We start from the raw sequence: 13558 nt of genomic DNA on the forward strand, positions 1-13558 counted from the left end.
AGACACAATACAGAACTCACCCCAGTACAAAAAGGAAGAGTTATAATTTTTCTAGTCACTAATCCATTGTATTTATAGGTAGAGATAGAGAATGTGAGAATTAATTTCTTTTTATATTTTCAATCAATTTGCCTAATTTCTGTTTCCTTTTTTTCATTAGAATCCTTTTATATTTTCAATCAATTAATAATATCAATTTCCTTTTTTCAATTTATATTGACTGGATTTCACAATGGTATATTGGTATTGCATAATATTACCAATTAATAGCTTTTATAACATTTCCATTTTACATTTGCTTACCAAATAAGTTTTATTAATTTGACCAATAAAACATTTCATTAATTTGACTATAAAAGTTTGAGCGGGAAAATTACATAGGAGGATTTTACTTATATATATATATATATAGATATAGATTTTCATTTCACCCTACTACCAAACATGTTAAATACTTTCACCAAAACCCATTACCATTACCAAGTATTTGATACTCATTCCGATTCCGATTCCTATGTACGAACCAAACACACCCCATGTTTCTTTTCAAAATGAATTGAATCCATAATTTGAAGTGGGTGAAAGTCATTATCATCAACTAACTCAAAATGATATTGAGATATTATGTAATGCTCGCTGCAACCATTTTCATTATGGTGAATGTGATATCCCTACCAATGCAAGTAGTTCTGGTCCTACCTTGAAGGATAGAAACTTGTGAGGTGGTTGGTGCTTGATGCCTCAGTTGGGTGAAATTCACCTTTCAGGCTTGAACTCCCCACTAATACAAATACCGCTTTTAATGTCGATTATTTTATATATACGGCGTAGATTTTTTATTTATTTATTTTTTTGACGTCGTTATTTATGAAGTAATAATTAAATGATATGACGTCGATTATAACAAAATCCGACGTATATTTTTTAATTTTTTTTAAATATGTACATACGATTTAGGTTTTTAACAAAACCCGATGTTGTATGAATATATTATATATAATACGCAGATACCACGTCGCACTGCTGGAAATTATGGAATTTTCGACCACATGAAAATGATCTTAAATCAAGTCGAAATCCTTGTTTCGACCACTTTTGGTATTCGGAAAAATCTTTGTTGCTATTTCCAACCACTTTTTGCTTTCGATTTGAAATCATTGGACTAACATTCTAATAAAAGTAAATGAAATATTTTGTCACCTATGAAATCTGATCAAAAAAATTAAGATTAGTGATTGCTAGTCAACTAGCTGAGGAAATGTGTGGTTAGATCAAATATATGTTCAAGGCATATCCATGAAACCCTTATCATCATGCATTTAAATCATATATCTAGTAACCCACGAACGGAGTACATTTCTTAAGTATAATAACCCACGAACAGAGTACATTTTTTAAGTAGTTTGTGGAATTGTGGCTAGCTTATTCCTATACACACAAAAAAGATATTCATAACGGAATACTTTATTAGTACACACAACTTTCATTACATATAAAAAAGTAAAGACGTACAAGTTAAAAGACGCATACACTTTTATCTAACCTGAGCAGTAGAACTCATTATCAATAATTCTGCACAGCAAGGATTTAACAATGACAAGTATATAAGATTCACATAAGGAATACTTATGAATCATATGAACATAATAATCATATATATATATATATATATATATATATATATATATACACTAGAGTACTTTAAACACAAGATCAGATCAGACTTGCACTAATTAATATGAGGCTGGATAGTAGAGCTGAGAGTTGAGAATGAAATTAAGTTGATAATCTTACTTACGTTTGTTGAATTTGACCTTCAAACCATGTTTCTTCTCTAGAATGATTGAATCAGTAGATAGAATTTCTAGATGATGAGATTCCACCAGTTGAAATTGATAGTGACATATTATGGTAGCTGCAATCATTTTGACCATAGTGAAAGCCATATCCTTGCCTATGCAAGTTCTGGGTCCAGCATTAAAGACCGAAAACTTGTAAGAAGGTTGGCGTTTGATTCCACCATCTGGTGAAATCCACCTCTCGGGCTTGAACTCCATGCAATCTTCACCCCACAGTGTATCCATCCTCCCCATGGAATAAAATGGCATTATTATTTTGGTGTTTGGAGTAACAACATGACCGCTGGGGAGAATATCCTTCTCCATCGGGGTCTTGTGGTTCAAAGGAAGCGGAGGAAATAACCTTAGAGATTCACAAAAGGCAGCGTGGAGATAGGTTAACTTCTGGCATTCTTCTACCTTAAAAACCTTGTTGTCTTGTTTGAGTTGAAGGATGTGGTGGAGGATCTTTGCTTCAACGTGAGGGTTTTGTGCAAGGAGCAGAAAGAACCAAGTGAGTGCCGAAGCCGTGGTGTCTCCTCCGGCGATGATCAATGTCACAAAGGTGTCTCTCAGAAACTGCATCGACTTTCCTCGGTGGGTTTCGATGAGTGACGTCAGCATGCCGGAATCGTGTGGTTGCTGCTGGGTTTTTGTGAGCTGATCCGTCCTCTCCTCAAGTATGGGATATATGAAGTTATCGAAATTCCGATCAGCTTGAGTAAGCTTCTTCTCTCTGTCAATCCCATAATATTTCTGCAGCTTCCAACACCATTCCGGGAGTATATGTCTGTAGAGAATAGCGTTCACGGCATCCCTAATCGCCTTCAGGAATGGATGGTCGCCGGTTGGGTCAACGCAAAGAGTGCCGGGATCCTTGTCCATAAACTGCTGACAGCTTATGTCGAACAAAATTCTATGGAAAATTTCTTGCAGATCGATGTGGGTCCCTTGTTGAGCGTAATGGTCAAGAACCGGAAACAACCCATTCTCGATCTTCTGTGACACGTTCCTCTCCAAGGAAGTGCGGAAGTTGGCCTGGTTCATGAGCGGCGTCGTGGTCTTCCGGTGAAGCTCCCATAGCTCAGAGTCCACGTTTATCATCCCATCTCCGAGGACGTGAAATATTTTCCGGAAACCAGGACCCTTCGGATAGTTCTCGAAGTTTCTGCAGAGGATGTGATTGACGTTCGCAGGGTCGCAGGTGACAAGCATGTCCATGTTAGCAAACCATAGACCTTTGATCTCAATTGTCCCACCACTTTCTCGGAGAAGCTCTGTTGCATAATGGTGGATGCGGCCGGCGTTTTGTAGGAGCGCCGGCAACATTCCGACGACAGGCCAATTCGTGGGAAGTACGCTTCGGCGGCTGCGTTTCTTCCATACCCAACACAAAGTACTACATAACATAGCCACAACAATTACATCATCATAACACTCTTTGAAGATTCTCATTATATTGTATATCTTCTGCCGCTAAGTGATATTTATATCGTGTACTCCCTCCCTCTTATTTTGTTTCTTTGGTTCAGTTAATACGGCTTATCTGAAGTTATTTTTAATAATTAATTTTTCATAATAATATGTTTACTATTTGTATATAAAATTTATAAATTCAGAAACTATATTAAAAATTACTATAAAGAGAATAAACAATGAACAAAGTTTGTTTGGGACAGAGGGAGCAATAGTTATTATAATTTCCAAGCTAAGTACAATATATAACCCAACTTTCATGAGATAACACACAAATTATTTCTAAAAATCTTACAACATACATATTATTTTTTTTAAAAAAAAAGTATATATCAAAATATATACACCGTATCTATTTCATAAAACTAACCATTCCAAATGATAGGTTACTATACATGATCATATCGAACTTGGTGATGGGACATTGATTCTTTAGGCTAAAAAAATTAAAAAATATATAACAAATACTACTTTTTAAAAAAATGATGAGTGTTTAAAAAAAATACTTGGTTAGTTTGAATTAACCAAAAAGAAAAATAAAATAAGATAAACTTTAAAAAGAAAAAAAAAAACCTTATAGTCACAGTGTACATAATTAATGACTTCGGTTAGGAGTGGGCGTCGGTTCGGTCATGTGACATCTGAATTTTATTTTGAATATCTAAAAATTTCAGATGATGTTTTTGACACCCGATATCTGAATCAAATTTAATTCGGATATATTCGATTTGGGTGAAATAATTTAACGCGGGTTAATTTGGATATACACAAAATTTTATTTTTAACAATTTTGAATTTTTAACAATTTTATTATTTTTGTATTTATATTTTTTCATAAACTATCAAACTAAAAATAAGACAAATACTAATTACTAATTAATTAAGAGACTTTTGAGAATTAATATATTATTAATTATGAAATATATTTAAAATTAAATATAGGGAAAATGACACTTTTTCTCCCTGAGTTATATACCTATAGCATTTTTTCCCCCTGAATTATTGAAGTGGCTGTTTTTCCCCCTGAAATGTTAAATGGACATATTTACCCTTAAAATAAATATTTCATTTATGTTTTTTCTCCAACAAATTATGACCATAATTTTGTTCAAACCAAACAAACACTATAGCAACCAAACTGAAATATTCCAATTACAATTTAGAATCGAAACCCAATATTTAGAGTTTATTAAAATCGTGAATCGGAACGGACGGTTCATGTTCCGAACTGAAAAAATAAAATACATTTATTGTTGAATTTAGACTATTTTAAAATAAAAAATAAAATTTTAAAATAAAGACGGTTCAAAATCGCGAACCGGTCGCCGGTTCACGGTTCAAGATTCAATTTTTTTGATACATAATTTTAATAAATTGACATCTAAATATTGGGTTCTAGATCTGAATCATAACCGGAAACTTTTAATTCGATTGCTTTAGTGTCCGGTTCAGTTCAAACCGAACCGTGGTCATCCCTACGTATACGCAATAATTTGTTGGAGAAGTAAAATAAATAAAATGTTTACTTTAAGGGTAGAAATGTCAATTTAATATATCAGGCGGAAAAAAGCACCACTTTTTAAATAATTGAGGGGGCTAATGTGCTTACCTAAATAATTGAGGGGGAAAAAGTGCTATAAGTATATAACTCAGGGGGAAAAAGTGTCATTTTCCCTTAAATATATAATTTATATTATTATATTTATAATAAAATTTCGGGAATAGATAAACTTTTAACCTCGATAACCAAACCAAATTTATATTCGAATATATCAAATTTTAAAATATTCAAACTAATAACTGTTCGGATTCACACAAAATTAAAAATTCAATTCAGATTTCGAGTGGTCGTTTGGATATTCTAAACTACGCATTCATCTATACCGGACCCGCAAACGCATGCAAAATTTCTAAGGTATATCAATGCATCCGATTAACGTGATTGCAATCTTTTGGTTTATGGAAAAGATTACAATCTTTGTCTAAATGTGAGCTTTGGATAAAATTTGTTATATGATCCTAATATGTAAAGGATCACAAGAAAGTAAATCATCATATATTGTGGAGAATTAAATTTAGAATCTTATAGTTATCAATCCTATTGTTCCTACTTGACTGCAGTTACCTACCTTCGCTATCGATATGTGGTAGGTGAACACTTTCATATTAAATACACTCCTCCACTAGATGTAGAAAACAAACCACCACTTTCATATTAAATTCACTCCTCCAATAATAATTTTTAAAAATAAATAATAGGAAAATAACACTTGCCCCACGAATGATATTGTTTCACTTTTAAAATTTTGGTCTTGTTAATTGATTTAAAGTTTTTAAAAATTTATTCTTTTAATTGTCCATATATGTTGCACTTTTAGTTCTTAGTGTTATATACTTATCAAACTCAATTAACAAATATGTTTTATGATGTCATTTTTATAGTTTAGAATCAATATCTACTAGTACATAAACAGTAATTTGCGTATGTTGTAAAACAGACAAAGAAAAGTGTACTTTCTGCGTTGGTGCAAAAAGACATAGAAAGTTGACAATAGGCGTTGGTTCCTTAAATGGAACAAACGCATAATTGTTATTTTTAAAAAAAGTTAACAACAATTGGAGTTTGTTTCTACTAAGGAACAGACACATCGTTACATTTTTAAAAAATAATCAATTTGATAAATATACAATTTTTTTCTAGAACATTCTAACCAATATAAACTCATCGACATTATATTATTGTCAATATTTCAATTCTATCAACATTGTACTCCAATTAAACTCTATCAACATTTCTTCAATTCTATGAATACTGTATTAAAAAAATATACACAATTATTCTAGAGATCAGAATATTATTGAAACTTTTCATTGTTTGTGTGCTTGATGTGAGGTGTATGGATTCAAGTTGGGCTGATATTTGATTTGATCAGATCCCGCAACTACATAAAGTGATTAATGAATTAATTTAATATTGGGTAGTTTTGGATTTTTTTTTTTTTAAATGCTAGCACCTTTGGGCCCAAACAAAGCTACCTTGTCCATTTCTTAAAGATGATGGAGAGAAAAAAGAGATTTTTTAAAGAAAAGAAAAACAGTTTTTCACCTAAAATTTATGGGAGTTCTCGCGTGTCTGACTGGTAGACGGATTAGAGGTCAGACAATTGGACGGCTCATGATTTTGTATTCTTCCAAAGCACACTTCAAGGTAAAATCGTTAATATTTGTTATTTTTAACGTAGAATCTAAAAAGAGCAATTGATGCTTCTACTGCACATATAAGACAGAGAGAGTAATTCGTAAGTCATGAGTGACATCTAACAGATAAAAAAAACAAATGAAGGTATGTTTTGCGATTGTAAAAATGAACAAAAAGGGAATAGAAAGTGACACCAAAATTTCAAATTTCTTATACAAAAGAGATGAAAATTTAATATTTTAAAATTCATAAATCCCTAAGAAGCAAAATTCACATCCAAGAATGCAAAACGAAAACACATTAAAGCATTACCCCAAAAAAGAAGATTTAGATTTCAAATTATCCGAAAATTTCTTCCCTCTGACCACATATGATCTTGATACTCCTGACAAAGAATAGGGCCTTGTCTTCAGGTAATTTCATCTCAAAATCTCAGAAATGATCAACGCGAAGTGACTGGGACGATGAACAATAAGTGGTCACGACATTCTTCAAGTTAGCCAAAACAATGGTTTTATGATAAATTGAGTGTTTCAATCGCTTAAATCTCTCGTTGTGTTTTATATAACAACTAAATAAGTAAAAAACAATTACAAAAAAAAAAAAAAAAAAAAAGAAGAAGAAGAAGACGACGTATCAGGAATCACCCAAAACGAAATAGAAACAATCAGGATTATGACGCCATAAATCGCTACTAGATCGACTAGGTTTTTTTTTTTGGAGTATAAGGCGGAATTAGATAGAACTATTAACGGAGAATATAATTTTTAACGGAGTTAATTCACAAGATGGTCCCCCGACTATAGCATTTTCTTAAATTGGTTCATTAACTTTTAATTACAACTAAAGTGGTCCTCTAACTTTTGAATTTTTAGTCAAAATGGTCTCTGTTAGCTTTGACGTGGAGTTGGTGTTAAAACGAAAGGTAAAATGAGAAATTTAAATTTTGCACTCCAATTTAATGCGACTCCCCTTTTATATTTATCGGCTTATCAAAAAGTTAATTTTACTAAACACTTCCAATCATAACAGCTAGCTTAACAGCTCTTCAGTTTTCAACTCCGAGCTTATAGTTTTTCAGCTTTTAGCTCCTAACTTATAACATTTCAGCTATGTTTGCCAAACAGAACTTTAATTTACCTCTTGAGTTCTTAGAACTTAAGATTAGTCTTGTTTAAACTGGAAAACTTAATGTATAAAAAAAATTCAAACTAAAATACATTTTTTTTTTTTTTGGATTATCAATTGTCACAAAATAGACCGCTCTTGCCAAACCATATTAACTAATTTAGATACGGTTGTCCAATCTATAATTTCAATGTAATGACTACTAGTTCGTTGCTGTTGCCGACACCTTGCATTTATTATCCGGCTGTCAAATTTATTAACAATGTCAGTCATGCATGTGCTTCAATTCTCTCCCAACGTTAACCTTATTACAATGATGTCTATATTTAAGATCATATGAGAATATTCGTGTGACACGTTATCCTATTCGTCAGATCATATGAGAATATTCGTGTGACACGTTATTCTATTCGTCCCACACACTGATTGTGTTACGCCAACTACCATGACACAAACTCGTGAACCTTCTGAACCAGACAAGGAAAGATCCACTATACAAGGAAACAACATTAATTTGAGGAGGACAAATCGAGAGAAGAAAAAGGCTGGATGGATGACAAATGATTATGTCTATAATTAAAGGATTGAGAAGATTGGATGGTATCACTGAAAGGAAGGAATCATGCTAGAAAGGAAAGATTAATTTGTTTACATTCAATAAGTTTTCTATATATTGTACGCACCTTTGTTTTATTGCAGTAAGAAGAATTTAAGCATTGTTTTTCTTAATTCTTGTCTTTGGAGTTTTACGTGCACTCGAAGCTCGTAACTAGGAGCCGTACTTGCTCGAAAGGTACAACGATACGCTAGCGTATCAGATTGATTCCAAAAACGGGTGGATAAGAAATTGTACGTATTCAATTCCTTTTTTTTTTTGTTTTGTTTTGTTTTTTTTTTTTTTTGTTTTTTCTCTAATAAAAACATCATACTTGACAGGACAGCTTACTCCCTAACAATGGATTTATCATTTTGTGTCTATGATATTACGAACGTATGAAATATCCATGCAGTTGGCTTGGTCACGCACCCTGATTATTTGTGTGTGCTTCTTTTAAAGTAAGATTTATTGTTCTATCATTTATGCTTATCCTTGATATTCTGTTGATGTACTCTTGTATAAATAGTGGTGCTTTTCTCCATTAAATCATTAATAAAGTGTGGAAGTTATTACTTCTCTATATATATGAAGGTAAATTATTTTGTGAATCAGACTTTACCTTGGAAGATGAATCCGAGTCCAAAGATACACAATTTACATACTAAATGTTCAGATCGAATTTACATTTTAAAAATTCATAATTTGTGATGATCCTGTATTGTATTAACAAATTCTCAAAACTTAAAAATACAATTTATATTCTAGAAGTTCACAATTCCAATACTAAAAATATACAATTTAAAACCAGGGTCCACATTGCAAGGTAGACCCTAGTCCATGGTATAACAACTGATATATGAAACCACCACATAAATGTGTTCTTGACCGTTTACACAACCTAGTTAAGTAACAATCGTTATACCTTGGACATTTCTTCAGTTTCATTTTATATATACTGCAATTTCATTTCAGCACAACTACAGTAGCATTTTGATATAACTACAGTTTCATTTGATAATATAAAAATAATATGTGAGGCAGTGTCGGTTTAGGTACACTGTAGTGTCACTCCGTTAACACTAACAGCGCGCCGTTTCTTTACTTAAAGAAACGGTGCCGTTTTGATTCGCAGTGCATAATCGATTATGCACTGCGGTCCACGATATAACAACTGCATATCAAACGACGTTGTTTTGATTCAAGGTCCACAATACCGTGTGGACCCTGGTCTAGTGGTCCACGATATAAATTGCCGTTAAGTAAATACCCACGAAAAGTTATTAATATCAAAAAAAAATCGAAATCCAATATGTCCAGACCAGGCCCAATGGACCTTAATTAGCAAGTCAGGCCCATTAGTATGGATATCAAAATTTTTTACGGTTATAACAGTTGCCCCAATATTGGGCTTAGCCCAAAACATTACAGCTGATATTCAAAAGCGAAAGAGAATAAAATACAGAGCAGAAAGCGACACGGAGTAGTATATCTTAGATAATTAGCAACTTTGTACGGATTAACATTTGGTTGGTGGGTTAATTGTGTGATTCGCGATTTACATTTACAGTGACTCTAGGAACAGGTGGAGTGATAAACAGGAAAGAGGGTGTGATGGGAATTGAAGGACCAATCCAAATTAAGAAGATGATGGGATTTAAAGCCAACTGATTATGATCTCCGGGCAACTGAGGTCCATCCTTAAAGGAGTGACGAGGATATGTTGGATCTATGTTTTGTTGGCAAGCTTTCGTTCATGCACTCTTGTTTGATTTTTGATCTCTGTGCATTTGTTAGATTTTTGATATCTCAAAGATATTATATTACCATCTCGTTTTTCTCTCTAGATTCTCTCTAGGGTTTTTGCAGACCTACTAGGGTTTCCTAGGTTTTCAGACAAGTTTTGTTCGTATCATTCCTGAAAGATGGCCGACGATGTTGTTATGGATGCTGTGATCAACCGGCGTGATGAGGGGCTGGCCGAGACGGAGGAGGCGCATGGGAGGGGATTGACGAACGAGGGGAATTTGCGAAGGACGGTGGATGGCAGCCGAACTCCTGGTCGGGGGCACGTGGGGAGGGAGTTGGGGGTGAATATTGGGAATCAACCGACAGGTTCAATGCAAGGTGTAGGGAGGGGGGAACGTGGCAGTGAGGGGAGGCATGAGGGAGTTGGGTTGGCAGGAAGGTTGGGCGGTGGTTGTGTGGGCGGTTTGCGTGTGGATGATGTGGTTAGAAGGGGTGAGGTGGGCGGCATGGGTAGAGGGGGGAATGGGGGCAGTACGGTGCAGCAGTGTGGAAGGGGGGTGGGGAGGTCTACACGGCAGCAAGGGGTGGCGGGGGGTGTGGCGGAGTTGACGGATAGATGGGCGGAGATGGCTTTGATGGAGGAGGAAGGGGCGGTGTTTATGCCGGAAGGTGGGGATGGAGTAATAAAGGGTGATGGGGAGGAGGAGGAGGAGACATGGAGGATTGTCGGGCGCTTTTTGACACAAAAGATGGTAAAGCTGGACTTTATGAGGCAGGTTCTAGCATCGGTGTGGCAGCCGGTACGTGGAGTACAGGTAACAGAGATTCAGAGAGGTTTATTCTTGTTTGTGTTTTTCCATAAGACGGATATGGAATATGTGCTGAATGGAGGTCCCTGGGCCTTTGAGAATAATGCTCTGGTGTGTAGGGAGGTGTTAGATGGGGTGAATCCTGTGGATGTAGAGCTGGATATGATTGACATGTGGGTACAGTTACATGATATGCCAAAGGGATACACGTCGCATGCAATTCTGGAGCAGGCAGGAAATTTTTTGGGCTCTTTTGTTAAACATGATGACCGGTTTGAAGGGGCGCCATGGCTAACGTTTCACCGTATTCGGGTGTCAATTTCGGTTGATAGGCCGCTTAGAAGGAGGATGAGGTTGATGAAGAGGGATGGGACTACGGCATGGGTGAATTTTAGATATGAACGGCTGCATAAGTTTTGCTACTTTTGTGGCTGTATGGGTCACTTGCATACTTTCTGTATACACGCTAGGGAGGCTGGAATTCCGGTGGAAAGGTACCTGTACGGTCCGGATTTACGAGCTGGTGGATCCCGGAGCGCTCCTAGAGCGGTTGGGGATAACTGGCTTGTTCCGGTAGGCGGGAAACCACGACCGCTGGGAGTCAAGCTACGTGTGGTGGATGGGGAACAGGGAAGTGGGGGAGTCACACCGACGAATATGTCTGAGGATGAGGTGGTGGTGGCTACGGCGAAGCGTCGTAGGCATGGGACGGAGGGGGGAGAGGATAGTGGAAATGATGAGGCAACAATCGCAGCTGGTTCAAAAAACTTGTCCATGGCGGGAGCTGGTGTCCAGCCCCGCCCATCATCATGAGTACTTTGAGCTGGAACTGTCGTGGCTTGGGCAATCCACGCACAGTTCGACAGATTGTGGGCCTTGCGGCCAGTAAGAAGCCTGACTTTGTGTTCTTGATGGAGACCAAGGTACCACGGATACATGCAGAACGGATCCGGGTTACGCTTGGTTATGAAGGTTTGTTTTATGTTGATAACGATGGTCTGAGTGGAGGAATGACGCTTTTATGGAGGAAGAATAATACGGTGAGACTATTAAGCTACTCGCAGAGCCATATTGATGTGGAGGTAAGCTTGTTTAATAAATTATGGCGCATGACATGCATTTATGGTATCCCCGAACGTGGTAGGCGGGAGGAGACATGGAGTTTACTTGGTACTCTCAAGACAAGATCCTTATTGCCCTGGGTGGTGATAGGGGATTTTAATAATCTACTGTACCAGCATGAGAAGAAGGGGGGAAATCCCTATCCTAATAGTCTGTTACGAGGTTTCGGAGATGCTGTGGATGACTGTGGTTTGATGCAAATGCCAATGAGGGGCCATCAGTATACGTGGCAGAAGGGAAAGGGGACGCCGAATTGGATAGAGGAAAGATTAGACAAGGCTTTAATAACGAATGATTGGGGTCTGCTCAATGAGAATGCATGGCTGGAGAATATTCGAACCCGGGCCTCGGATCATTCGATCCTTTTCCTAAGTATTAATGCGTTTTGCATGCCAAGGAGAAGGGGGCCGCGGAAGTTCAGATTTGAAATGGCTTGGCTGTTAGATGAAGGGTGCAAAGAAGTAGTAGAAACGGCCTGGCAAGAGGGGAGAACGGAGGGATTGCTGCATTGCCAGCAGTTGTGTGGAGAAAAGTTGATGCAGTGGGGTGGAGATCAGTTTAATAAATTCGGAAAACGAATTAACCACCTGCAGCGGAGGCAAGACGCCATACGAAATAGACGTGATTTGGCAGCGCTAGCTGAGTACCAGCAGATTGAGAGTACCATGAAACGGGTAGAGGCCCAGGAGGATGTGTTTTGGAGGCAGCGGGCCAAGCAGCACTGGCTACGCGGGGCTGACGCGAATACAAAATTTTATCACAGGTATGTCTCTGCACGTAGGAAAAAGAATTTTATTTCTACTATTAAATGTGATGCTGGTAACTGGGTAGAGGGGGATGATATGCATGCTGCTGTACAGAGTTACTTTGAAAATATTTTTGCCTCTAATGGATTGAGCTGTGATGATCCACTTTTTGGGGTCCTAACCCCACGAGTAACGTTGGAGCAAAATATGATGCTTGACCGCCCCTTTGAAACTAATGAGGTAAAAGAGGCTCTATTTTCAATGTATCCGGATAAGGCTCCGGGTCCGGATGGGTTAAACCCGGGTTTCTACTAGCAGTTTTGGGAGACAGTGGGAGGTGATGTATCTGGCTTTATAATGAATACTTTGAATTCCTGTGTATTCCCTGAGGGATTGAATGATACTAACATTGTATTGATACCGAAAAAGGAGATGCCTGAGACAGTTGCAGATTTAAGGCCGATCGCATTGAGTAATGTCATTTACAGAGTTATGGCTAAAATGATAGCAAATAGGATGAAAACACTAATGGGAGGATTAATATCGGAATCCCAGAGTGCTTTTATCCCGGGAAGGCTAATCACTGACAACATCCTGGTGGCAGCAGAGGTGGGGCATTATCTGAATAGAAAGCAATGTGGTATGGTGGGATGGAGTGCATTGAAGTTAGATATGTCGAAGGCTTATGATAGAATGGAGTGGAACTTTCTGGAAAGGATGCTCACTGTTATGGGTTTTAGTGAGAAGTGGATAAAACTCATTATGATGTGTGTAACGACTGTTAATTATACTGTAATGGTTAATGGTATGGCAGGGGGGCACGTAAAACCAACCAGGGGACTCAGGCAGGGAGACCCACTCTCTCCGTATTTATTTATAATTTGTGCAGAGGCTCT

The 13558-nt window shown here is 36.9% G+C and overlaps 1 protein-coding gene across 1 annotated transcript in view; it reads right to left on the reverse strand.

The window, feature by feature from the left end:
• The window catches only part of LOC109178170 (alkane hydroxylase MAH1-like), a 34671-nt gene extending 31306 nt beyond the window's left edge, over positions 1 to 3365 (reverse strand). The window contains exon 1 of the mRNA XM_019327741.1: positions 2611 to 3365. Within this exon, the coding sequence (XP_019183286.1) occupies positions 2611 to 3293 (683 nt within the window). The 5' untranslated portion in view covers positions 3294 to 3365. The remainder of the gene's footprint in view (positions 1 to 2610) is intronic.
• Between the last annotated feature and the right edge of the window lie 10193 nt (positions 3366 to 13558).

The sequence above is a fragment of the Ipomoea nil genome, unplaced genomic scaffold (assembly GCF_001879475.1).
Source record: "Ipomoea nil cultivar Tokyo-kokei standard unplaced genomic scaffold, Asagao_1.1 scaffold0813, whole genome shotgun sequence".
Classification (NCBI taxonomy): Eukaryota; Viridiplantae; Streptophyta; class Magnoliopsida; order Solanales; family Convolvulaceae; genus Ipomoea; species Ipomoea nil.